The sequence below is a fragment of the Fusarium mangiferae genome, assembly GCF_900044065.1.
Source record: "Fusarium mangiferae strain MRC7560 genome assembly, contig: FMAN_scaffold009, whole genome shotgun sequence".
NCBI lineage: Eukaryota > Fungi > Ascomycota > Sordariomycetes > Hypocreales > Nectriaceae > Fusarium > Fusarium mangiferae.
The window spans coordinates 537311-562297 of NW_024573929.1; the positions used below are offsets into that span (position 1 = coordinate 537311).

At 47.7% G+C, this 24987-nt stretch overlaps 9 protein-coding genes across 9 annotated transcripts; 5 read left to right on the forward strand and 4 right to left on the reverse strand.

Annotated features, from left to right (window-relative positions):
- Positions 1–864: 864 nt before the first annotated feature.
- Positions 865–1729, reverse strand: FMAN_12276 (uncharacterized protein; the record flags this gene model as incomplete). Its single annotated transcript, XM_041834795.1, has 2 exons — positions 865–1191; positions 1253–1729. The coding sequence occupies 2 exons, from the start codon at positions 1727–1729 to the stop codon at positions 865–867; spliced, it is 804 nt and encodes a 267-aa protein (XP_041685023.1).
- Positions 1730–5869: 4140 nt separating this feature from the next.
- On the forward strand, positions 5870–6942 carry FMAN_12277 (uncharacterized protein; the record flags this gene model as incomplete). Its single annotated transcript, XM_041834796.1, has 2 exons — positions 5870–6663; positions 6714–6942. The coding sequence occupies 2 exons, from the start codon at positions 5870–5872 to the stop codon at positions 6940–6942; spliced, it is 1023 nt and encodes a 340-aa protein (XP_041685024.1).
- Positions 6943–7392: 450 nt separating this feature from the next.
- Positions 7393–9126, reverse strand: FMAN_12278 (uncharacterized protein; the record flags this gene model as incomplete). Its single annotated transcript, XM_041834798.1, has 3 exons — positions 7393–8130; positions 8181–8364; positions 8411–9126. 3 exons carry the CDS (start codon positions 9124–9126, stop codon positions 7393–7395), a joined length of 1638 nt encoding a protein of 545 aa, XP_041685025.1.
- Positions 9127–11304: 2178 nt separating this feature from the next.
- FMAN_12279 (uncharacterized protein) lies at positions 11305–13029 on the reverse strand (the record flags this gene model as incomplete). The annotated part of the gene is made up of 1 exon (XM_041834799.1): positions 11305–13029. One exon carries the CDS (start codon positions 13027–13029, stop codon positions 11305–11307), a length of 1725 nt encoding a protein of 574 aa, XP_041685026.1.
- Positions 13030–13227: 198 nt separating this feature from the next.
- On the reverse strand, positions 13228–14735 carry FMAN_12280 (putative BAS1-transcription factor; the record flags this gene model as incomplete). The annotated part of the gene is made up of 3 exons (XM_041834800.1): positions 13228–14276; positions 14324–14447; positions 14556–14735. The coding sequence occupies 3 exons, from the start codon at positions 14733–14735 to the stop codon at positions 13228–13230; spliced, it is 1353 nt and encodes a 450-aa protein (XP_041685027.1).
- Positions 14736–16003: 1268 nt separating this feature from the next.
- Positions 16004–17980, forward strand: FMAN_12281 (uncharacterized protein; the record flags this gene model as incomplete). The annotated part of the gene is made up of 4 exons (XM_041834801.1): positions 16004–16694; positions 16773–17193; positions 17243–17585; positions 17636–17980. 4 exons carry the CDS (start codon positions 16004–16006, stop codon positions 17978–17980), a joined length of 1800 nt encoding a protein of 599 aa, XP_041685028.1.
- A 409-nt stretch (positions 17981–18389) lies between these two features.
- FMAN_12282 (uncharacterized protein) lies at positions 18390–19666 on the forward strand (the record flags this gene model as incomplete). The annotated part of the gene is made up of 3 exons (XM_041834802.1): positions 18390–18643; positions 18699–19245; positions 19304–19666. The coding sequence occupies 3 exons, from the start codon at positions 18390–18392 to the stop codon at positions 19664–19666; spliced, it is 1164 nt and encodes a 387-aa protein (XP_041685029.1).
- A 789-nt stretch (positions 19667–20455) lies between these two features.
- Positions 20456–21780, forward strand: FMAN_12283 (uncharacterized protein; the record flags this gene model as incomplete). Its single annotated transcript, XM_041834803.1, has 3 exons — positions 20456–20718; positions 20788–21370; positions 21424–21780. 3 exons carry the CDS (start codon positions 20456–20458, stop codon positions 21778–21780), a joined length of 1203 nt encoding a protein of 400 aa, XP_041685030.1.
- A 1262-nt stretch (positions 21781–23042) lies between these two features.
- On the forward strand, positions 23043–24306 carry FMAN_12284 (uncharacterized protein; the record flags this gene model as incomplete). The annotated part of the gene is made up of 3 exons (XM_041834804.1): positions 23043–23206; positions 23261–23801; positions 23854–24306. 3 exons carry the CDS (start codon positions 23043–23045, stop codon positions 24304–24306), a joined length of 1158 nt encoding a protein of 385 aa, XP_041685031.1.
- Positions 24307–24987: the final 681 nt, after the last annotated feature.

Sequence of the window (24987 nt, forward strand, 5' to 3'; positions counted from 1 at the left end):
CCTTCCGCTGTGTTTCTTCTTGAAGCTCTCATCAGTGCCCAAAGAGGAATTTTTTTGTCAACCACAAGGTTTTCTTCAATCTTCATAGAAGGGATGTTTCATAACTACCCTCCAGGAGGGATTGCAGCCTGTTCGCCTTCTGCGACCCGGCTCCGAGCTTTCTCAAACCGATGACAACCCAACTTGCCACTCACAGCTCTGGTAGAGGACCAAGGTGAGAATTAACTGCTAATCCCACTGAGTCTCAGCCAGTCAGTCAGTCGGATAGTCACCTTCCCGGTTGATTGCGTTTTGAGCTGTCTTTCGCCACAATTATGCGAATAGCTTCACTTAAGTCAAGGTCCTGTGGGGGTTTAATGAGGCAACGGCTGAGCTGATCGACTAAAGCGCCGGCCGTATAGTCGGGTCGGCGGCAAACGATCCAAAAACGAAGCTAAAGGGTGTGTTCTCAGTGCGTCGTCAGTGCGTTCTCAAGTTGCCATTCTGCTGCGACTTTCTCTAAGAACACCAGAGATTACTTCTAGAACATGAGTTGCTTAAGCTCTACCTCCCCGAACTATACCTAGACTCATTGTATCGGGTCATGTTGTAGTCTGTGCACATCCTCGATGCTAGTCGGAATGATAGTCTCGTTTAGAAGCGTGGACTGTAGGGAGGCAGGAGAAGAAGGTCAATTCGCTGTGCCGCCCCAATAAGAGCTCGCCTGATTTGAGCCCAGATCATTAAAAGGACTACAAGAGGCAGAGAAACCGCACTGATGACTTGCCCTAAGTCGCAGAGCTGATGAAAACACGTCACAGAACAACATTTACTGATGTTCAGAGTACCAAGATCTATTCCCATCATTCAAGGTTTGTGTATCTGTTATTTCCACAAGTCTGAAGGGTCAGGCCGCTTCGTACCACGCTTCGCGGTCTTATTCTGCTCCTGTGACCGCAGTTCTTTAAGCATTCCCTCATTATGCTTTATCAGTCCATCAAGAACCTTTTGGAAAGACAATAACCCTGCATTACTTGCTCGTGTTTCTCTTGACGTTATCGATGTCGTATCGCTATATGGGGTGCTATCTGCTCGTCTTTTTCTCGACGTTATTGATGCTGTATCGCTGTGCGCGGCAATTTGTGGCCAGCTGGCACATTGTAATGTGAAGCTCTCCACTTCCGAAGGTGATGACTCAATGACATCTATACCCTTCAAGGTTCAGATTAGAAAGGGGTTAAGACTAACAAGGGAATCCATGACTTTGACATACCGACAGAAGGCCAAGGAAGTCTGGATTTATCGTTGGATCAGATTCGGAAAGATGTTGAGGCAAATCTGGCGGATAGCTCAAGCAGGAGTCCTGCACCGGAATACTAGTAGCTTGGGCTTGAGTGGAATTCAGGGCGTCCCAAAAAGTACAAAACCACTGGTACAGCGCAGGCTCAGTTTCTGATTTTGATAGATCCACTGGCTCTGTAGGACATTGTTCCTCGTATGGTGACGAATATGAGCTTCCAAAACCCGAGTCTAACAGAGAGGGTGTGGCATTTCGCGGCTCGTTAGTGCATCGCTGGGCTGCAGCATGCATGACTTGGTGCCGCAGGTTATAATCGGAGTTAAGAAGTGCTTGTCCACAGCTATACATCCCGGCTGAGAGGAAGTATTCGTAAATCTGCGAATGTAATAAAGCATGATAGTCCATATTGGAAGGCAGCTGGCCAGGGAATGCTTGTTGATTTCGAAACATGATGCGGCTGTTTGACAATAGAGTGTGTTTAATGACAACGGCAGAGCGGGCAGCGGGGGAATGGAGTAAATAGCCCGTCTCCCCTATTTACCTATTCCAAGATATCGGGATTCCCAGTGAAATTGGCATTCTCTGTGGCGTCAGCTAAAATAAACTTGGCATGTCGCAGCATAACATCCCGATTGCACCCACAAAGTCCCGGCCCCAAAACAGATCAAGTGGAGTGTTTCCAGCCGTTGAAACGGGCGTTTCGATTAATCCTTCTTAAGCTACCGCTAACAGAGTATGGATTGACAGGTTTGCCACTATGGAACTCAGCATTCGAGAACCTTGGGCATAAATGTGTGGCTTTGAGCCATTTCTATAAGTAACGTTGCCTAACATAATGGTGGCTATCCTGATCTTCAAGGCTTGGCAGACAATTTTGGTGAGAGAAAAGGGGCAAAGAGATCAACAGGAGCATGGCTGCAGCGACGGATTCCTACCAGGAAAGCTACTCGAAATATTTCTCACTGTGATAAAGACGTCACCAAAGGAGCAATGTCAATCCGAGATGGAAGAAGTCTTAACCAAACGGATAAGGAAGCGAATACTCGGATACTTAGTGGTTTCTTTGCAGTCGGGCTCATTCGCACCCCGAAACATGACGTATGTGGCGATATGATTGGGCGCTGAGACAATTTCCTACACGACAGCTGCTTTCAGGTACTGTTTTGCACCGCCTGAGTCGTATGATTAGACGGGTCTGATCGCCCTTCGCGCGCGCTACCGAAGGGTAGAGCTGCCGGATCAGCATCACCATTGGGCGATCCTCGGTAGTGAGAGCCGGGTTTGCTCGCTAGAACATTTCCGGAATGGTGTCGATCATTTCTAATTGCACTTCGCAACCTAGAGCTGAATGGAGATGGCTTTGCTTTTGTATATGCTGCTGTGATATGCTGCAATGAACTAAAAGACAGGTACGGAGTGGTACATCCAGTTTCCGTAATGATGAAGTGTTTTGAAAATTGTCGATCTGTGGTGTTTTCTTCCAGTAGGTGAGCTAGAAGAACTCAATCCATGGTCCAGAAAGCTATGCTATATAAAGTTTACGCTTGACAGCAGCCCCTGATCCGTTTCGTTTCAATGTTTGTTTCATTGGAGCGCCTGAAGATTGGTGGCTAAAAGCTTACAGTCACCACATACATGTCAATTCTGATTCGCCACCCAAATGACAGATAGGTAACCATGCGGAGTGGTATACTGGGAAATCGTCGATAGCTTGAATGCATGTATTTGCGGGAAGTGGGAGAGGCCAACAGTCTAACAAAGACTAGCCAGGATCACTCGCCAGTTAGATATCTTGTCAGAAGCCACTCCGCTATGGCGGCGCTTTGACTGAACCTTAAAGCTTCACCCTAGCTGCCCGTTCCGGAAAGACTATGTTACTATCATCAATAAGATCTGGAGCTTTGTCCCCGGACGCCCACATAGTCGGGCATTTAGGAGTCGGCTCTGGACTCGGTACTTTTCTAAAACGGTCTGTTGTCACCGAAAAACAACGGCTTTGTCGGTCCGATGCGTTACCTGATCACGAATGTCAGTCGCAGATGGTAGGCCAGTGGTATGGAGTTGTTGGTGAAGGACGACAAGTCCTAGATTGGACCAGGGTCTGTCATCTCGGCCGTTACTTACCCGAGCAAGAGCCAATGCAGCATAGTCTGCCACTGCGTCGGTTTCCCAGCCATAGCTCAGTCCGAATAGATACCTCTGATGATGAATTCCGTCTCAACGCAATATGCCTTGCACTGCAACCCTATATTGGTCATCGTGAAAGCTTCTGGGTAAAAGCTTATATTGGGGGTAAAAATACCGTGTTCTCATTCATCGCCTGTATTTGCAGCCTAAAGCTTAACCTTATAGGCTGCAGCCAAGCCATAGGTACTTCCTCGAAATCACTCTACAGTCATCCGGCATAAATATCTGCACTCACAGCTTCTCCTGAAAAGGAGGCGGCTGATAATTACCACGGTTTCTTACCCAGAAAGGCTGGAATGCAATGTGTCAGCAAAGACTTACTTCAGTGGACCAAAAGGTATCACGCTCGATTCGGCCAACTTCCTGTTGCATGCAGACCCATTTACTTGCGTGAAGAACCGGTGATGTCTTTCCTGTAGACATACAAGCAGTGCGCGAGACTTTCAGACGCATGATAGACCGGATTCGGAGTACTGTTGTGATGGTTTGCGTCAGCCAGAGTGGATGGTCACACTTCGTCCAAGAAGGTCTTGTTCACGCAAGTTCGCTAGAATGAACCAGAAGACAGTCATAGTCGAGTTCAAATAAAACAACTTCACCCCTTCAGTGAGGTAGATATATGAACGATTTCGAAGCCGATGTTGCCGATCTAGCAAGGCTATTTAATGAAACAGGTCCACTCTAAAAGTAGAAGGCTATTGTATCGGGCAAGTCGTAGCGCCTTCGCTTTCATATATCAGGTCCCCAGATTGGCAGTAAGTCCAGGCGACGTGGTTAGAGCTACGACACTGCTCGAACTCAACATGATCACATGTCCAGCTTCCAGCAAGCCAGGTCAGATTGAGCTCATCCCACCAAAACATGCGTTAGAACAGCGCTTCGAGCTTGCGAGAAAGATCACATCAGCTGTCATGTATGTGCATGTAATGCAGTAGGGACACAAATCTGTCAAATCACTCAACATCGTAATATTTGCAGAGAACGATTCGTGTCCAGCGAATACAGAGCAATCCTCTATCCTTGGTGAGTCTGTTCCGTGTGGCTTTGAGACATGGCGCGACGACAGGGGAGCGGGCCGTGGGCCAGGGGCTACGGCATCTACCGAGACCCCAAGCGTCAAGGCATCCGTACCCCATGAACCACGACCTTTACAGTCTTGGTGAACTAGGCCCATGGAGACCGTTGAGAGTTATAAAGTTATAAGCAACCCAAATAGTGTTAAAAGGAGTGTGATTCGTGAAAGGGGTTGGCCATGTCAAGGTCGCCGTGAATGACCGAGACCAAGCATCGTCATGTTGTGTTGTTTTGCATGGTATCGATGGTTATGGCCAGATTAGTAACTCCACAGCTGTAGAAGAGATGCGGAAGAACATTGAGGAGTTGGCTGCTGGTATGCAATAATAGACAATTGGTACTATTACCATCCCCTCTTCGCGGAGACATAATACGTTTTTTATTGTGTTTTTTATGTTTTATCCACGATTTGACCACCTTGCATAATTGACATAAGCCTTACTAACATGCATACGGAACGGTTGACTCATGATAAAAGCATATATTAAATGGCTTATTTATTGAGAGTTGATAGCAGATAAGATGCAAATAGAGTCTATTCCATCGAGAAGGGGAAAAACTTAATGTATCATTTTAACCGAGACGCCGAGATCTATCTGACCGAGTGGCAGAAGTTGAGGGCATCATCAATCAATGTATTACCATCCGATTTAAGCTTAAACCTCCGGTCCGTCAGGTTTGGACCGGAAATACGGGACAACATGACAATGAAACCTCCGATCTCTTACATGTGGATACCCATGGCCTCAGACGATGTGTACGTAATCTTAGGCCTGCATCTCGTCGCGAGAAATGCGAGGAAAACGAGAAATGCGAGCTGTTGGAAGGTGACGGACCAGTCGGGGTGTTCGGGAAATCCGAGCTTATCAGGTAATCTACGCGTCTTTAGCCCGTGCTGACGATGCCAAGATTTACGCGTTTAGAACGAGATTGACCTCGACTGATTTGTCTTTGTTTGTGTTGTTGTAAACTTTTGGCTTTAAGGCTTACTTAGAGTTAAGATGTAATGTGTATTGATAAGCCATGTGATCTTTTTGAAGAGTATTATCTTGGTATGAGGAGAGACTCACGAATCGAAGGATCAAACGCCAAGCCATGGATTTGCACCTCGCTTATTCTCATGTCTTGGCTGTCCAACTGCGCCCTGTAATCAAATCCACAATTCCATTCCTCCCCGTAAATCTCTGCGGAATATTCTCCATGGGCTGCCCCACGGAGGACGTGCTCCAGAAAGTAACCATGTTCTTATATCCGACTCGCCCTCCAAGATAACAAAACAAAGTGGTTCCTGTAAACTTCTTCCCCCGGATCGAGGGTGAAAGCGTCAATATGTCCTACAACGGCACAAACTACCCTCCGCCCACTTACGAAACATGTAAAGATGGAATTTCCGAACGATGTCCTGCTGAGTTGTCACTTTATGGCGATACTTTTACACTAGGCGCCTGTGTTTTCTTTGTCGTGGCACACGCGCTGGCGTTGATTCCCCAACTCTACTTTGGTATCAAAGCACGAACATGGTCATATACGCTATGGCTTGCGATCGGAACGATATTTGAACTCATCGGCTACAGCGGTCGTATCGTCATGAGTTCAAATCCCTGGGTCTACAACGCCTTCGTCATCCAGCTCGTTCTTCTCATCCTCGGGCCGACCCTAGTCGCCGCTGCGATCTCCATCACTTTCAAACATCTTGTGTTATGGTACGGTCGAGAATACAGTTTCATTAAGCCTGTCCTATACCCCTGGGTTTTCGTCGGCACGGACTTTTTCTCCATTGTTATCCAGGCTGCTGGTGGCGGTGTTTCTTCAGCTGCCACTAACGGAGACAACAATGACCAGGGCATGCTTGATGTTGGTTCTGGTCTTCTTGTTGCTGGTGTTGTTTTCCAAATGGCAAATATGATATTCTGTGGCGGTCTCATGATGATTTATATCTGGAGAAGACACAAGGCTATCAAGAATGGTGCTGCTGTCAGGGCTGGTGATGAGACTGCTACGGAGAGTGAATCGTCGACCAACGGAAACGTCAAAGTCATCAGAGCAAGTGACAAGAAGACCAAGATCTTTGTCTACGCGTTGACCGTCGCTTACATCGCCATTATCATCCGTTGCATCTACCGGTAAGCCCTCCTCCGATCTGACCTTGACTTTTCATACTAATATTGTCTAGTATCCCTGAAATGCAGATGGGCTGGGGCAGCTCTCTCATGCAAAACGAGACAACATTCCTAATCCTTGACGGAGCCATGATTCTCATTGCCGTATGGACTTTGACCATTTTTCACCCATACTTCTTCTTCCCATTCCTGGGCAAGAAGCATAAGAAGGAGATGGATGCTGAGAAGTCCCGAGCGGAGGGTCCAGATGCCCCTGTGATGGAAGAGAACGCTCATAGATAAGCTATCAAGCAAATTGGCCAAGGGTTATTATTTTGCGAGCACATGTGTCTTGGATGGAACTTTTATGTACGTTGGGATAGATGTCATACCTTAGCGCGGGATAGAATTTCTTTAACTGGATAGAGTTTGACGTATATGAACATTGAATAGTAACTCTGATAAAGCTTCATCACTGCTTGTCTTGCGTATGGTATTACACTGATATAATACGCCAACCGTACTTCAGTGGACAAAGAACATCACCATTGGCCGGACAAGCTTGATAACAAAGGGAATACATTAAGTTTAGATATCAGGACTACTTGGTAGTTAACCAGTCCTCTCGGTACCTCATCTCCTCTTCAGCTCCCAGGCCGCCAAGCAGATGGCGCCTACAACCCAACAATATCTCAACACCCTGTGACACAAGAGCCCCACCGGAACCAAGCGCAACGGCAGGAATCCCTGGCATCAGTAGTTGGTGAGATCGATCTTAACTTTGTTGTCGAAAGCCCACTGCTTGTACTTCTCAACCTCAGCCAAAGCCTTGGCAGCTTCCTCCTCTGATTTAGCCGCCTCAGAATCGGCACGAGCCTTGGCATCACGGATCTCCTTGTCCTTGGCCGCGTGGCTCTTGGCAGTCTCCTGCAATTCCTTAATCCTCTGCTGAGCACGAGCAAGCTCATCTTGAAGGTCCTTAACGGAGCCCTCGAGGTCACGCTTTTGGCCCTCGAGGGTGATGTTGGCCTTGGCGAGCTGCTCGTTCTCATTGGTCTTGACTGTAATCTCTGCACGGAGCTGTGCAGTAGTAGTCTCGAGAGTGATGATGATCTTCTGGAGGTTGCTGATAGTAGCGCCCTGCTCAGCGATCTGAGCATCCTTCTGGGCGATCTCAGCTTGGAACTTGGAGCACTGCTCTTGGGAGGCCTTGAGCTCGGCACGAGTCTTTTCGAGGACCTTGAGAGCCTCGGCATCCTTGAGCTTGTCGTCAGAGATGACCTTATTGAGTCTGGCGATCTCATTTTGGTAACCTTCACCGTCCTTCAAGGCCTTGTCGAGAGCCTCCTGGAGCTTCTGAGCCTTGGCGATGGCGGCGTCGCGGTCAGTAGTAAGTTCACCCTTGGTCTTGTTGATGTTCTCGATCTCAATCTTGAGAGCCTTGATTTGCTCAAGTGAGAAGTGGTAATCGGCATCGAGGGCAGCGAAGCGCTAAGAAAAGTGAGCATGTGTCGAGATATGGAGGAAGAAGGTGAACATACATCTTGAGCATACTTGGCTAGGTAGCCGCACTGGTCCACGTATGCCGCAGTGTGTGCAAGGGTCTCAAGAAGGTCCTTGGGGAAAGGAAGAGGGCACACGAGGCGAGGGAGAGAAGCCTGGGGCTGAGGGAGATAGTGATCGCACTCGCTCTTGGTGGGGGCAGGGAAAGGAGGGTTGAAGTCACTGTTGAAAGTTAGCAAAGCTACCATACACTGAGTTCTATACTTACTGAGAGTGAGTTGAACGCTCAATGATGGCAGAGCGGATCATGTCACCAACATCCTCGCTATGGGCACCCTCTGTTACCCAGACATCAAGCTGATCTTTCTTACCGTCCCAAGTGCACTTGATATCGTAGTAAGACTTGTACGAGAACTTGACAGTATCAGTTCCAAGCCCAGTAACATTCTTCTGGGTCTCAGCACGGAACGAAGGCTCCTTCGTCTTGCCGTTTGAAGCCTTGGTCCATTGCCAAGTCGAGATAATAGGCTTGCCCTCACCAAAGCCATCAGGAACAATGAAGATGGCATGCTCGTCCCGCGCAAAGCTCATCCACTTGAACTTTCCAGTCCAAATGCGAGTCGTGCCAGTGAGCTCCTTGTCAGACTTCCACTCACGCTTGAGGGGCATGGGGTCGCTGACGCCGCCCTGAGGGTTTCTCATGACGATGCTAATGTTCTCGTAACCGCCCTTTGTGGTGACGGTGAAGCTGTACCATGAGCCCTTGAGGACAAAGGTCACATCAGTAGCGCTAGTCTGTGTGACCGAGTCGACACTGATGGTCTGGAAGACGTTTCCGTTCTTGACGCCTTTGGCGTCGACTGTCCATTTCCAGAAGAGATAGACGCTGTCGCCGACGCGGACTGGGCCATTGGGCAGGATGACGACGAAGGTCTCATCCTTGGCGTACGTCCACCAGTTCATCTTTCCTTGGTAGACAAACATTTTGAATAGAGGTTATTGGGTTGAAAGGCGATTGTTTTGTGTGGTGAAGTGAGTGAGTGATGAAGTGAAGGAGAAGTATCGTCTCGAGGTGCAGGTTGACCTTTTTATACATCTTCTCACTCTCTTCCATCTCATACCACATGCTTCTATTCCGCCTTTTTTTCTCATGTACAAGACACTACATTGCTGATCGTGAGCATCCTCCTCCATTGGAATGCATGCTCAAGGTATGTTTCAAGCTGATATTCCCCCCGTAGCCAATTGTCGTCTCATACAGCGATCGTCTTCTGCATGATTTTGATAGTTTCGAGTTGCGGCTTAGCTAGCGGTCAATGCTGCAGGTTACAACCCCTCATTGGCAAGACATGGTCGATGTAATAGGAGAAGATTTGCATCTGGGCTGCAGCTGAGTTGAACCCTTGTTTATGACAGCGTTAGCTCAGTGGTCAGCTACGCCACAAAAATGCTTCTCAGAGATGACTGTCTCTATCGCACTCCAGTAGTGGCAGTTAACAACCAGTCATACATTTCAAAAAGTTTTGATGTCAAGCATGTCTGAGTGATAGTCTAATACAACCCACCCAGGGACGCTGGTATCTCTAATGGCCGATTGTGTTCCGGAGGGCAATCGGTCTGCATGTCTCATTCCCCTCACGCCAGCCCGTGTCTCGGACTTTCGTCACTACAAGCTATGTTAGTTAGTCCTTAGGGATCGCTGCGGGCCGAAGCGTTCCATAGTTAGGGCCAACTGCTTATAATTGCGCTCCTCAGCATCAACAAACACGGAACAGCTACGCGAAAAGCGCTGCGTACGGTTGCACAGCCATCACCTGCTGCAGGTGGCCCGAAATGGTAATATAGGCTGGCTGAGGGTCTCAATGAGGCCTACGAACGGGGACATCTGCCGGACAGGCCGCGTCGTTACTGAGGGGGTGGCTGCCGTGGCTTGCAGGACCGCTCATTATAGGTCAATTCCAAGACGGAAACTGGATTGACATTGATTTCAAGAGACATATTGCGGAGAATATCTCTTACCGAGAATGATGAGGTAGACACGGGCTGAGCCATGTAATATTATAGTCGCAGATCATGACTCCATCTCTACCTTCATAGCCAAATGTTCTCTTCTAACTTCGACTATTGAACTTTGTATTATCTATGAGCCGTGCTGCAGCCACCGGTACTGACGATTATCCACTCACAGGATGCAATATTTGCATGTGCCTACTATCTTCTCCTCAAGAGCGGTCTGCAACTCTACGAAAACAGAGTATCATCAACCTTGATCGACGCACAGCTAAGACAAAAGGACCCTTGATCAAGGTCGTAATCTCATCTAGAACCTACAGAGTCCACTGCGGGGGGTTTCCTTGATGAGTAATTGTAGGAATGTGATACTGGAACTTAGCTTGCAGAATGATATCGAATAGTATTGAAAGCCAGCAGATCTTGATTCAGATCTCGGTTATCCTTGTGGAGAAGGATAAACCCATTCACGGCCGACTGCAGCTTAGCCTGGTCATAATTCATGCAGATGTCGCAGATGAGATCTCTCCACGTCCTTCTACGGATCGTACAACCTTCTGTTTAAACTTTACAAACTTTACGGTACTTTGTTCCCTCTTCCGAGACCAAACTTGGTTGATCCTCTTGAACTGAGCCTTGATACAATACAATGGCCACCCATTTAAACTTTCAAGTATTTGACCTTTTGGCTGGATACATACTCAGCAAAGCGGTGAGCCATGTTTGTTTCAAAACGCCACATACTTGCATCACTTACCGCTCGACAGAGATATAGAGGCGAGGATCGGGGAGCGAAAGCCAGGGCCGAAACACGGCAGAATGTCTCACGAGCTGGCCCTGCTTGACGCAAGATTAGCTTTTCTTGGCTACTCTTGTTTCAGGGTCTTCTCTTCGCTCCCGGTAAGAGGTAACTTCTCGGTCTTTGACGAATGGGAAACAGTCAGAAGCATACGCTCATCATGGCAGCCAATTCGAAAAGGAAAAGGAAAAAAAAGAGAGAAGAGAAAAGGCTTTCTTTCTCTTCGCGATCAGACGCTCATAAGACTGGTTTTGTTTGATTTTGTTCACATACGAACTTTTATGTTGACGTAGATGAGATCTGCCGTTAATCAGTAGAAATCACTAACATCACTATGGCGTCTAGTCCAAAGCTCAAACCAGGGTGATCCATTCCAACTCATATCCCTGTTGAAGGGCTTCCCCATCCATGATCCCATGAACAAACGCCTGCCCAACATAACCAAAAACTCCATCATCAAGTGGTCTTAGTATAAATGGCATATTTCCCCCAAGCAAAACACATAGAACATCTCCTGCCTGCATATCTAATCTCGCATGACCAACCAACCCCGTTTCCGTATGGCAGGTCTGATATTGGAAGACAGAGAGCTGAGATCTGGGATCCCAAAGAGAATCAATCATTGCCTCGAAACCAGCTCTCGTGCGAGGTCTACTGTAATCTCGAGGCTTGTTGGAGAAAACGATGAACATGTCACGCATTAGTTCGCACCATCCAAATTCCTCATATGATCCTCGGCAGCAGGCGCGAGGATCTCGATCATGATACCAGGTAGAGAGAATCTCGTCCTTTGTATCGGTGTTGTAAATCGGCCCATCGACTTTCGTGATCTTATCAATGATAATGCCTCGCAGCTCGAGTCTCGAATCGATAAGCGAAAGCCTGCTAGTTGGTCCGTCTTTACCCCCAGCTTGGTACCAATTATACATGTAAAGCCACCCAAACTCTTGGTCCAAGTTCTCGTAGGTCTCCGGAAAAGACGATCCATAGTCAGGACACCAAGAAGGCAAAGTCGCTGAGCGTGTTTCAGCATGCTCCGCAATCCGAATCAAAGGTCCAAGATTATTTGACTCTTGAATAAGCGAACGCACAACGTATTTGAACGCCGTCTCATGGGGGATAGTGTAGTCAGCCAAGGCCTTACTCCCTAGACCCAAGTATGCGTACACGCAATCTCTCCGATCAGATGCATGGCGAAACCTAAACATTTCCAAAGCCATTCTCACCAAAATATCTTTATCGGATTCTTCCTGTAGAAGGCGGAACCCTTCGATACAGTCCCAGAACTTGTAGAGAACGTCGTGACACTCAGGATTCGTGATGCAGCATCCCTTCCGATCATGGCTTACGGACATGAGATGCGCACGCTTGACTTCCGATAGCGGTAGCTGCATTGTTCCGCAGTACAGGGTTGCTTTCTTCGGGAGAACAGCTTCTTGCACGGTCCAGGCTCGCTGCCACCACGAAAGATTCAGCAGAGCAGTGAGGGCATCTGCTTCTTCTCTTGCCATCGACTGTGCATGCTCTTGGGAGTTCCAGTGATGGTCTTCAGCCAGTGATATGATCAAATTGAATGTCGTTGCAACAGTCTGTTGTGAAATTGAGTTCGCGCCGGTGTCACCGGTGGCAGAGAATTCCCCAAGCCACAATATCCCTTCTATGGTGGATGAGTAAATGTTTCTCATCAATCCGACTTGATGGGTCCTTTCAGTCGTATCCGCTTGGTTGATACAAAGCGCATCTGCCCAAATATGCCTCGTTCGGTCAACGAATCGCAACCTCCGGAGAGCATTATACAGGTTTTCGGTGACTGTAGCTTGTTGACCATCAACTTCGATGATGTGACAAATGTGCGGATCACCCCAAGAGTAGGATAACGCCTCATAACTCGGACTATCGTCAAGAGATGCGGTATGAAGGGTGCAGCGAACAGGCTCACCATGCTGACCTGGCAAAATGTGCAGTATCCGTATCTGGCGTTTCGCGAGGTCGAGAGGTCGGTATGTTGGGGCACAGAAGAGCGGTATCTTACGGGCGACATTATCGAGCGCTTCTTCGTTGTTAGTGTCGGCCTGCATCTTGCCTGGCGACACAGAGCAACACAAAGACATGACAGAAAGTGGCTGGCAGAATGGAAGTCGGTGTCCATTTGTGGTGGGGTTTTCTGCATAACATTGTACCCCGGTCATTGTGTCTTATCCGGGTGATTGGGCGGCTTATCCAGGCCAACGTGCTAAACGTGACTGGACGAAGTGGGATCAGTTAGGCTAAGCGCATCACCCTGGATTTTGAGGCCCGTTCTCGTTTTGTAAATGTGCTTGCATCGCCTCGGCTTCTGATTGCTGCTCCAGTTGTCGCCATTGATCTCCATTGCCTGGGTAATGATGATAGTGATGAAAATGATGATGGACATGGTGATGATGGTGGTGGTGAATGGTTTGCTGAGTTGATGCTGGCACTCCTGGTACTGCTGGTACTTGAAACTGTTCAGTGAATGACTGGGGCAATGAGTTGGATGAGTCTGCTGGTCCTGGGGCTGTCCAGTTCTTCGGTGTTGGAGGGTTGCCAGTCATTCCTAGCCACATATTCTGATCCGTGGGAGAAGTTCCAGGTGGCAGCATTGTACCCAGTGATGACCAAGTAGAGGGCGATGGCATGAAAGATGCATTCGGAGCATTTTGATGTTGCTGCGCTTGGGGCGGTTTCGGAGGCTGAGGCCATGGTTTGGGATCGCTTTGTGTCTGGGTCGTGATATTCGAAGAAAGATCGGGAACAGGTGCAGTATTTTCTGAGGCAGCACCTGGGACAGATACGTCGTTCGGCGTTTCTGTTTCGTCACTTGGGTCGGATTCTCTCAATGGCGATGGGGAAGGGCCTGTGAAGGTGTCGAAAAAGGCTGAATCGAGAAAGCTCGATCCCATTTGGTCATGACCCATATCGGCATCCATTGGAAAGTGCATCAAATCAGCCGTCGCTCCATGGTTCGTCTCAATACCGAGATTGGGATTATGAGCCGCCGGTGAAATCCCGTTATCGAATGGGGACATCTGAGATGAGGACGATGGGGTAGTGCCTTGAGATCTGCTCTGTCGGTTATGTGACAGTCGTGAGAGCGTACGCCATCGATTACGACAGGTGAGGGGAGGTCTTCCAGGTATCCGTGATGAGATGGCGACCCATCGATGGCCCAACGCTGCTACACCTTGACGTAAAAGGTTATCTTCCTCGGCAGTCCAGTCGCTAAGACGGTTTTTGGCAGATGGGTTCAAGATGTCATTATATCTCTTGGAACATTGGTCATCCTTTCGCCCAGGAATGAGAAGCGCTAGCGTGCGTTAGACTATATAGTAATTGCAGAAGTGGCGGGTTTACCAATTTCATTCCAAAGCGGACCAAGTCGAGCATAAGCTGAGAGGAGGATCTCATCCTCTTGAGATGTCCACCGACCTTTACGCAAAGAGGGATCCAATGAGTGAAGCCATCTTTTTCTGCAATCCTAACAGGCAATCAGTCCCCGTCTTGTCTTATCTTGTCTCATCTGGCAGTGAACGTGCATCATGCAGGGCAATGATCGCGTAGAGGCACGTCCAGAGATGCGACTCACCTTGGCCGTCCGGCCCTCCAGGCCAGATGCAATGTCCTTCCATCTACCCTCAGACCCCCTACTAGCACCAAAGTGCCCAACAAGAGTCCTCAGAGTCGCATCCTCGGCTGCTGTCCAGGGTCGTCGATGCTTAGGTGTATTGGCGGGGGGAGACTGTGGAGAGGTCTCTTGACCTGACATGGAGCTGCGCGCGACAATGGATGATCGGAAATGAGAATTCGCTCATACAATGTCAGGCATCACGTTTCCATAGAGCCAGGCGGGTCGTTGCGGATGTTATAGCTGAGAGTCGCGGATATCGTTGTTGATGATTGAATGTTCAAGATTGGTCCGGCCGTTGAGGTTCCGTTTTTCCGTGGCTCATCGGAACCCGACAGCCGGGAAAGCGGGTGGTCAAGCCACACACCGCCACACTCAAGTCAGATGAAGGATGAAGGCCTACCCGATAGGAGGAAAAAGTAACTAGATGTCATCTAGCATTGATGCATTGCCTGCATCCAATTCTTGGCAATATATTGATAAGACTCACATATAACGATCTAAATAACTCCAACGTTTTTGCTCTGGAGGTGCAGATGAGATATGAATTTTGTCGTCCCTGTCACACTTCACTCGGCCAGCTCTGATGACGGGCGCGCAACTTCGTTTACGCAAAGCGTCTGCTGTTCCAGAACCCTCGATTGACATTATGTCTGCTCTGCATATATCATGGCTTCATAGCTTGCCTTTTGAGTAGAGACGCTCACCTCGCAGTCACTTCTTCTGTCTGTGGACTACGACAAAAGGTATACACCAACTCAATGTCTCTCACCTCCTCAACTACCCTGTCCCTGAGTATGTAGACTTCTGTAGTTCGTCATTAAATCTCCCGCTTGGGAGAATTCGAACCTAGAATTTTGGCTACCGTACACTAGGGACCCTAGGTCGGATCCGTTAGTTTCTATGTCATTGAAGAGAACGGACACTGGTGACTTAGTACCGTTTGATCTCCGTCGAGTAATGCTTTGCTATTAGCAGTTGTCTTGAAGACTATCGATGATAAATACGGATCGGAGGCCACTAGACTACATGTGAGATCAGTGTTATCAAGAAGGGCCAAGGAAATATGCATTGGAAGTTTTTTAGGTAGAACAAGTTCCACGATGCTGTAGGGACAAAGGGCTTGGCATCGAAACTCAGTAAGTCCATATAGCGTGTAAATGCAAGTGACGTGTTGCAGGATCCGACTTCGCCCCGCGTCAGCACTTGATAGACATCAGATCACCAATCTGGAGAAAATAATGAGATGAAATCTTTAACAGTAACAGCTGATCATAATTATCACCCATCAAGTCAAATTTGAGTGGAGCGGCCATATCGAGTCCAAGGTAATCATCAGAGCGTGATCATCTTTCGTCTGCGGATGATTGTAAGCCTTAAGCTTCGAAAAGCCTGAAACTGAATTGATCATGGAAACACCGGTTCCTACGCCGCCATTCTTTGGTCGAGCAGGTCATAACGAGATATTTGAAGAAACCAAGAACTGCCTTTCACAACTTGACTCATCTGACCTCGACTCCCAGAAGGCATGCACGCCGTGCTCACATTCAAACAAGTCAATAAGATTCCAAGAACTCCCACCGTCGATAAAACAGTCATGTCTTGCACTTCTTGGCTGCGTCTTTGGTCCTTCCTACGAACACATGGTTGCCCAAGGAACGAAAAATGAGAACAGACTATGGTCCAACCTAACTGTTCCAGCTGTTATCAACTCCTTGGAAGCAACATTCGGGACGAAGCTAGACCGGCAGAAGCTCAATCTTGAGCTCATCGCGCAACAGATCTGCAATAACACGGCACAGCCATTTCAAGACATTGATACCAGTTCGCAAGAGTGGGTAAATCAGCTTTGTGGGCCGAATCTGCGATGGGAGTCAATAGGGCTGCTCTGGAGTGTTTTGAGACGGATACCAGGGTCCTTTGAACCGATTGAGAAGAACCAGTTCCATGTCTTGGAGAGCGGAACGGCGAACAAGCCGGTTTTGGCGTTCTTGAGGCACAGCATCAACTTGGCTCGACACTTTACGCTGGCCAATGTCATCATATTGGATCTTCTGTTCCAGAAAGCGATCATGGAATCAATGATTGTGGGGGATGCCAGTAAGTTGTGACTTTCTTGCCGCACACCCCCCCCCCCCCCCCCCCCCCCCCCCCCAAGCCACTTACAGAATGCGACAGGTCTTATTTGCTGGAGCTCCTTTGCGGATGCCGTTTCCGTGATGACTTATCTCGGAGTCCACGCCGAGAAGCTCACTGGGCCTTACAGACCATCGCTGAGTTCGGAACACAAACGACGTCTTTTCGGTCGAGTTTATAATCTTGATAAAGCTATTGTAGCTTTTACGGGACGACCTCCTCTGCTTAATCCGCGTTTCTGCTCCACCCCACCACCACTGGATTTGAGTGATGAGGACCTTCTTGCTGGAGGAGTTGTGCTCGAGAAGGCCGTGTCTGAACTTGATAGTCGTGGCTGGAACTTGAGAGGTGGTGTTTATCCTTCGAGTATTTGTCGAGCTGGCTACTTGATGGCTCAGATATTGAACGAAATTATTGATATTAGTCTTGGTTCTGGCTCCAATGCGACTGTTGAGACTATCAGGTATTCAATGCCCGTTCAAGCAATGATAAATGCTTGCTAATCCCTCAAGAAATCTGAAGCAACGGCAGTCAAATGTCTTTGCCGAACTTCCCAGGTGTCTTGTTTATGATCCCGATGACCCTACCGATCTTCCTCTTCCCAGAGCAGAGATACGATCGTACGACAAAGACCTTTCTGACCCTCCAGTCGAGGCAAATGTTGTATCATTGAAAATATTCATTCGCCTCACACATCTGCAGAACATGTTCTTGCTCGAAAGGCTGCTCCTCCAATATGGGTGTCCGGATGAAGGAGATGTTCTTTTAGTTTCATATGAGATGATAACGCTTACTCTCATGTTTTGGATGCACAAAGATCGGTTCCGAGATATTCGACGAGATATGGAGTGGCTGGTAAGGCTTTTGTTCCCCCCTACTTGGAGACTCTCTGACAACTTGTGTAGTTGATGGCATTTGCAGTGCCCGGCGGCGGCATTCTCTGTCTTGAACTACTCAGTCCAACTTTTCATGGCAAACACCCCAAGGACAGTCGCCTAAGCCGATCAAGCATTGTCCAGCAACTCAGTCTGCTTGTTGGTTTCTTGGACTGGGTTCACCCATCAGCACCAAACGGCGATCTATGTGCGAGCTGTAAGATTGTGATACAGCGCGTGCTGGATTATCATCTCAACAGTATGGATCCGATGAGTGACGTTGGATCATTGGACCAGTTCAGCTCAGGTTTAGCGGGGAGGCTGAACTTTAGATTTGAGCTGTTGAATACGTTTGATTGGCTTAACGCTGGGTAGGGCCTTGATGCCAGAAATGATGTCTGCATAGTTTCGTTTATGCGAGTTGTGAAGCCTTATATGGGCTCTTGCATTTTCTAGCAGTGGCAGGCATTATCTGTTATTCACTGACTCACAGTGACCATTCTCTACCCATGTTAGCAAACAACCGAAAACCTCGAGTTTCTTTAACATCTCCACTTCTTTTCAACTCGTGTGTTTTCTCTCTTATATTGTTTTCTTTTCTTGCCTTACCACAAAAACCACTCTTCATTCACAAGCCTCCACCACAGCGCAGGCGTAGAGGCGTCAGCCTTCTTGACATTTGGACCCTCTTTTCTTTTCTCAAGATTGATTGCATAAAAGAACTTTTCTTTGTTTGATCCGCTTGTTTGCTCTGCTAGGTGGCCCCTTGCAGAGCATCGCGACCATGGCGGCAACATCCACAACCCCCGAACTCGCGACCATGCCAACCGAGATTGTATGCATGATCGGGGACAACCTTTCCGCTAATGAGATCAAGGACTTGACGCTCGTATCAAAGCGGTTTCGCGAAATCTTTCTCTTGAAATTCTGCAAGCATCTCAAGTTTGCCGGTAACATGAAAGAATTGACAAACAGCCTCAACGCCTACTTTGCCCGCAAGACAGCTTCATTCCGTCACCTAGTCCATCATCACACGAGGTGCGCTGCCTCCACTGCCATGGCAGTTCAAGTTCTTCACTGACTTCCGTGATAGATTTGTGACATTTGAAGTTACAAAATTCAACGACATCTCCGAAATGTATACCTGGGTTCAAGCCTCCGGAGTCAATTCCATACCCATCGGGCGGTTTTTAGCGGATACCCCTAACCTCCGCGGCGTCATTTTCGATACCTGGCTTCGAAACCCCAAAGAGGCTTCCAAGTTCAACACCTTGATTCGCAGGGGCCCAGACTGGCAAGGTCCTAAGCATGTTTATTTCATAAAAGAGCTCGAGGACACGGACATGCGTAAAATATTCAGAAAGTTCAAAGCCGGGGCCCTAAAGGGAATTTCTGCACCTTCTGGACTGTTTCCAGACCACTATGACGAACTTGCACACAACGGCGCCAATCTGACTTCACTGCGTCTCGACAAATACCTTTGCATCTCTTATGAAGTCTCAGTCCAAACAGGTTTCGGCATTAGACTTGTCAGCAGCATCGGCACAGACTTTCCTCAGCTTGAATCATTGAACATTTATGAAAAACAGTCTTCCAATGCTCTCTTGCGCTACGACTACTACGCAGATACACGGCTCTGGGTGAGTATTCATTTGTTATCTACTGAACTCCTATCGCTGTTGCTGACACCCTTGGAAGTCCCGGGAGACCGCAAGAGTCGCTTCAATCCTTGACAAGTTGCCGCGGCTACGTCGGTTTGCATTTTCTATGCGTGGAATGGGATCTAACGACAAGACTATTAATTCCATCAGGAGGAAACTGTTGGCCATGATTGAGGAAAAGATTCCAGTGCCCTTCGAAGTTCTCGGGCTTGAAGGCATATGCAAATTGGTGACTACTTATTTTGCCGCCCATGCGGAAGGTCTCGAGGAGGTTTGCATTGCAACTGGACATCCCACGCTCTACCGAGCAACTCTCACAGACGGCGCCTGGAACATGTCTGAGGAGTCTTCCGAGGATCCTTCTCAGAAATATCTGTTCCCGAATGTTTTGGAGAACTAAAGCTTGGTGGATGTTTCGAGCTGGAGGAGGGTGGGAGGATCAAGCTGAAGTGTTAGATTTCTGCGCCAAGCACGAAGATCGCACACTCAGTAGGGCATCAGAACCTGTGGCTTAGCAGTAGTAGTTGGTGTTCTCACAGTTCAGAGGCGGATATTTGAGAATCAAAATGCGAGTTTTGCAGCAAGTGGCAATTTCTTCTTTCTGTCTTTGTGCATGTGACTGCCATCACCGATTTTACTCATCTGACTAGCATTAGTTACTGCTGAGACATGATCGTGCATATCATTAGACTAACACCAGCTGGAATTGGCATTGGCGCTGGAACAAGCATTGTGGACGTTCTCGTCTAGTCACTGTGCCTTACCAAAACCCAGAAGCCAGAAAGCTTAAGGGTTTACTAATATCTATCAAACTTGCCCAAGTCACTTAATTCCTTCTGACGATTGACCTACGCTTCGTCACTCTACGTCTATCCCTTGGTCCAAGTTCTTAAAAAGGAAGACTTCGCCATTCTCGATCCTTCACCTCGGTGGCGCGAAAGCAATTTCGCTCTTTGTCTCGTGGAGTGAAGTGTCAGGTTCTTGTTACTGTGTTGGCTGCCTAATTACGTCCGTTACTTCTTTATCTGAGCGCCTCTGTTCCACAAATCCTGTGTGGTGAATGTAGCTCTCAGTCACTGCTTTAACTACAAATAACACAACTAACTCCCAAATTTCTCTTTTTCTTCAACTCAAACTTGCCCATGCTCACATACAACATCACGAAGTAAAGCAACAAGGTCGTATTAAGATGGCGGAACGCACAACTGCAGGGCTTCTAGAGTTGCCCACTGAGCTTCTGTTTATCATCGGATCTTATCTGCGTGACGATGAGCTCGTAGGCATCACCAAGACTTCAACCAGATTGCGGCAGGTCTTTCTCCATCGGCGATATGCGGCGATCGAATTCTCGGGCTCCGTGAAACATATCGCTGGGTGTTTTATACCTCTATTCTCAAAGGATGCCGACAAAATCTCGGTAGATATGAGAAAATTGATCCAAACCTTCACCAGGTAGGTATAAATGGTTCCTCTACTACCGCTAGCTAGACCAGACCTAAATAAGGTACTTATTGGATTTAGATTTGTCACCCTCAGAATCTATTATCTTCCGGGTGTTATTCATTGGCCTTTGCGGTTTGCAGTGAACGACCTCGAGCATTTCGGTATTTTGCTTCGCTCAATAGATCGACTGTGTGGAGTGAGCATTTCTGTAAGCTTCCCACGACATCGGGACTGCATTTCCTTCAACAAGGCCTTGCGCAAGACCGGGTCGTGGTCCAGCGACCCTACCAAGCTCTGCTCTCTTACCTTTTTGGATAATCCTGTGGACTTAAACTTCAATGCGGTATTTCGGCGTTTCTGGCCCAAGTCTCTCGGGGCCGTTCAGCTGCCTGGAGGGTTTAACCGAAAACATTACGTGAAGTTGGAAAAGTCTCTTCATGCCACATATCTTAAGGCCTTGCACGTTGACAGAACGGCCAAAAATCAGAAGGCCCGGAACGTAATCCCAAGTCTCGATGACGACTTCCTGAGTGAAGTCAGAAGGGACTTTCCCCGACTTGAATCCCTCATCCTTCACGAAGATACACCCAGTCTTACTATTGATCTTGATTTTAGATCTTGGCCGTTCGGGCTGGTCTGGTTTGACGATCAAGCAGCCTTCGTAAGGGAAACTCCCACATGCTAAGACCTAGCACGGCTAACACATTCTGACAGGACCGAACCATCGATAAACTGGTTCGTCAGCTAAGCCTGATGCCTGAACTCCGCCGCTATGCCTTCACGCTATGGTTTGTGAGACTTCATGGTCATCTCGTCCCACATGACTGGGAGGACTATAAAGGAACATATCGTCCTAAGACCATGGTCGAAATGGACAATTTCTATACCGATAAGCTTGTGACGGTTATCATGACTCGAGTTCCCACTCTTGTGGAGCTCTGTGTCTCATCTAACCACCCAATCTTCTATCGAGGAACTAGGTGTGATGATCAAATCCATGTTCAGCGAGAATCTCGCGACAACCCCGGGGAGGAGAACCGCTTTCCCAGCCTCTTACTAGACCTTAACTAAGACTTATTTGTCTTGTTGGGCGTTACATAAACTTCAACCCGAGATTGACGAGTTTCGGTAGGATGTCCGAAGATTGCCTAAGTTTCTACTCTAATGATATGAATCTAGGAAAGCAGAATTGCCGGCAAATCTGTGTGTGTTTACTTTGCACTATCTCACCACTTGCGTCCTAGGATGTTTGCGGGTCCACGGTTTATGTGTATTTGACAATGCGTGGACAGAGACTTGGTGTGTACTGGATGAAGAATAGATCAGACACCTCGGAGTGTGCTTCGAGGATACCTGACTGCGGTGCTTGAGATGGAAAGTAAGCAGCATTGGCTTATGAACTGGGGGGGTTTGTCCGAAAATCAAACACGATACTATTTGAGACGACATAAGGATTTCTAGTTTCGTATGACACACTGTTGGTCAAGATTCGGTAGTTTCGCAAGAAACCATGTTGACAAGGCCTAAGTTTTATTGAGACTATTTTGACTCTCTTCCCTAGAGGTACTAAATACAAAGATGAGCATACAAATAACCTTCCCAAAGGGTTTCTCGTGACGTAAATGATTACTAGTTATCAGATAAGCTCTAACTTTGTATTAAAAAGAGGACATTGTCTTCCAATCGCTTGTGCTAGCAGTCTAAAGGCAAACTTGGCTGGCAAATGCATGTTTGCATAGCTTGACATGCAAACACAATAATCATTCTTAGTGAAATTGATAAGGTAAAAGTGGGAAGTCTGGTCTGCTTTGCCAATCGCACACGTAGAGGAAACGGGTCGTTTTGCCTACAAATTGAACTCTTTGGTTTTCATGTCCCAACGACTTGAACAGGCCTCACGGACTGAAGGAGAGACCTTACATCTTTTCCATCATAGGTCCCAGTGGCGAAGCTTGCTTTCGATCAACGAAGGACTGGAGCCTTTTGGCACTGATTGGCACTGGCTGGTGCTGACACTGGCAATCTGAACCTCTCTTCTCCCTTACTCACTGTTGCCTCGACCACCAAGACTCTCTCATCCAATCCCCAGTAAATCTCTGTTTTTTATTTCCCTTCAAACCTGTCGCAAGCTTTGTTCCGGACTCTTCATCTCCCATTTCTATCTTTTCGACCGACCGAACATCATCCTTCTCACAGCCATGGAAACTGACAAACAAAAAGAACATGCTGCCGTCATCAAGAACAGCCTTACCAAGCCCACGTCCTTGAGCGCCTTGGAAAAGTTGCCGACCGAGGTCATTCTCATGATTGGATCAGAGGTTTTTCCGCATTTCATGGTTGTTACACTTGTTTCCAAACGTCTTCGATCAGTCCTCCTCCCTCAGTGTTTCAAAACACTCAAATTATCTGGATCCTTGAAAAGGCTGGCTCACGATATGAAGTCTTTTCTATCCGGTGATTTGAAGCACTTGATGATGACCATTCTTCCTACTCTCAAGTATTGCCACCCACAGTCTGACTCTTGAAACCACCGACTAATATTGCGCCTCAGGTCTGTCACTATTCACTTCGAACCCTACAGTCGCGCCGAGGAACGTACAGATTTGCACCTTTCGACACACAGAATCGCGGTCATCAGTGAATTCATCTCCAAGCTATCTTCAATTGATCTGATCTCTTTTGACAATCAAATCAAGGACGAGATTGACTTCGCTGAAGGATTGGGCAACGCACCAAAGTGGAATGGGCCAAGATCCGCCATCTTTTGTGGTCGTAGGAACTTGCTGATTTTCAGTGCCCTCATCAATCAATTTGCCCCAAGTACTGTCAAGGCAATTGAGCTTCCTCGCTTAACTGCAAAGAATCATTCTTTGACCTTGAAATCAGCGTGTCCCTTACTCAAGGGTTTGAAGGTTGATGTATCTTCGTTACAGAGTCGTTCACGAACACTTGCCTGCATGAGCAGCAACCTTCTTCGAAGAATTGACCATGAATTTCCTCACTTGGAAGCTCTTATTCTTGATCAGTTGGATGTTGATATGTTTTTGTCGAGTGGTCGCCGTACTTACAAGAACACAAATCTGCCAAACCTTGTAAGTGCCCTCAATCTTGCTCAACGTTGTATTACTGATACAGGCATAACAGAACGAGTACGTCGATGAGCTTATTACACAGCTGAAGTCAATGCCCCGATTGCGGCGTTTCGCCTTTTCACTCCAAGAAGATTGGCTCTGCCACGAATATGACTGCGACATGTTTCACAGGGTCTCAAGTCCAAGCGGAGACGAATCAGACGACCCGAATAAAAGCGAATCAGATGATCCGATGCAGGCCACTCTTGAGTCGAATGAGTGGCCGTACTGGCTGCCCACCTCTGCTCAGTGGAAGTGGCATTCGAAACTCATTACTCGCATTCTCGAGGCAGTTCCACAACTCAAGGAGCTTTGTATCGTGCTGTGTACCTGGAAATTTAGGTACAAACATTACCGAGGGACTAAGTCCGACAGCATCGTGACGGTTTGCCAAGAGGAACCTTGCTTTCCAGAGACGCCAGCCCAATTCCCCTATGGTTTTGCGGATATTGATTGGTCTTGTTAAAGGCTTTGTGGCATAAATCAATGGAATAAGGCTGGACTTCGAATATTCGCTGATGAGGTACGGGGGATGGGACCTGGTTGCCAGATGTTTGAGCGGTGGCCATGGATGCTTGAGTGGTTTTCTTGTTTGATAATTAATATTCCACTGGTATTTATCAAGTCAAGACATTGCAAATCTCAATGTACTCGCGCTTTAGACCGGCAGCGCGCACTAGACCTCTCAACAAGGATATTTGCCCAAGTTCAGATACGTTGGAACCTAATTGTGAGAAATTATGCCATAGAATTGAGCACGCATAGACTTTTATCATGCTTACAGCCGTATCTCCTGACCTAGAGGCAGCGAGGCAGCGATGTTCTGATTCCTGATCTGGTTATTCTGGCTACAATAGTGATCACTTCACAAGACTTTATCGCATTCAAACCGAGTAGTGTCTTGTACCGCAGTGGCTGAAAGCTAAGTTGCTCCACTAACGTACATGATAAGCGAGTGTTACAAACAAGCGAGTGTTACAAAAATCTTAACCCTTGAGACAGGAATCGTCATGAGAACACAACAAATCACGCAATCAAGTAAAACTAATCGCTTTCCTCTTCTCCAGACATCGAAACAACTATTTGACACGTTCTCGCATTATGCCCTACCTTGCCGCACGTTCCACAGTTCCTTTCCTTTACTTGC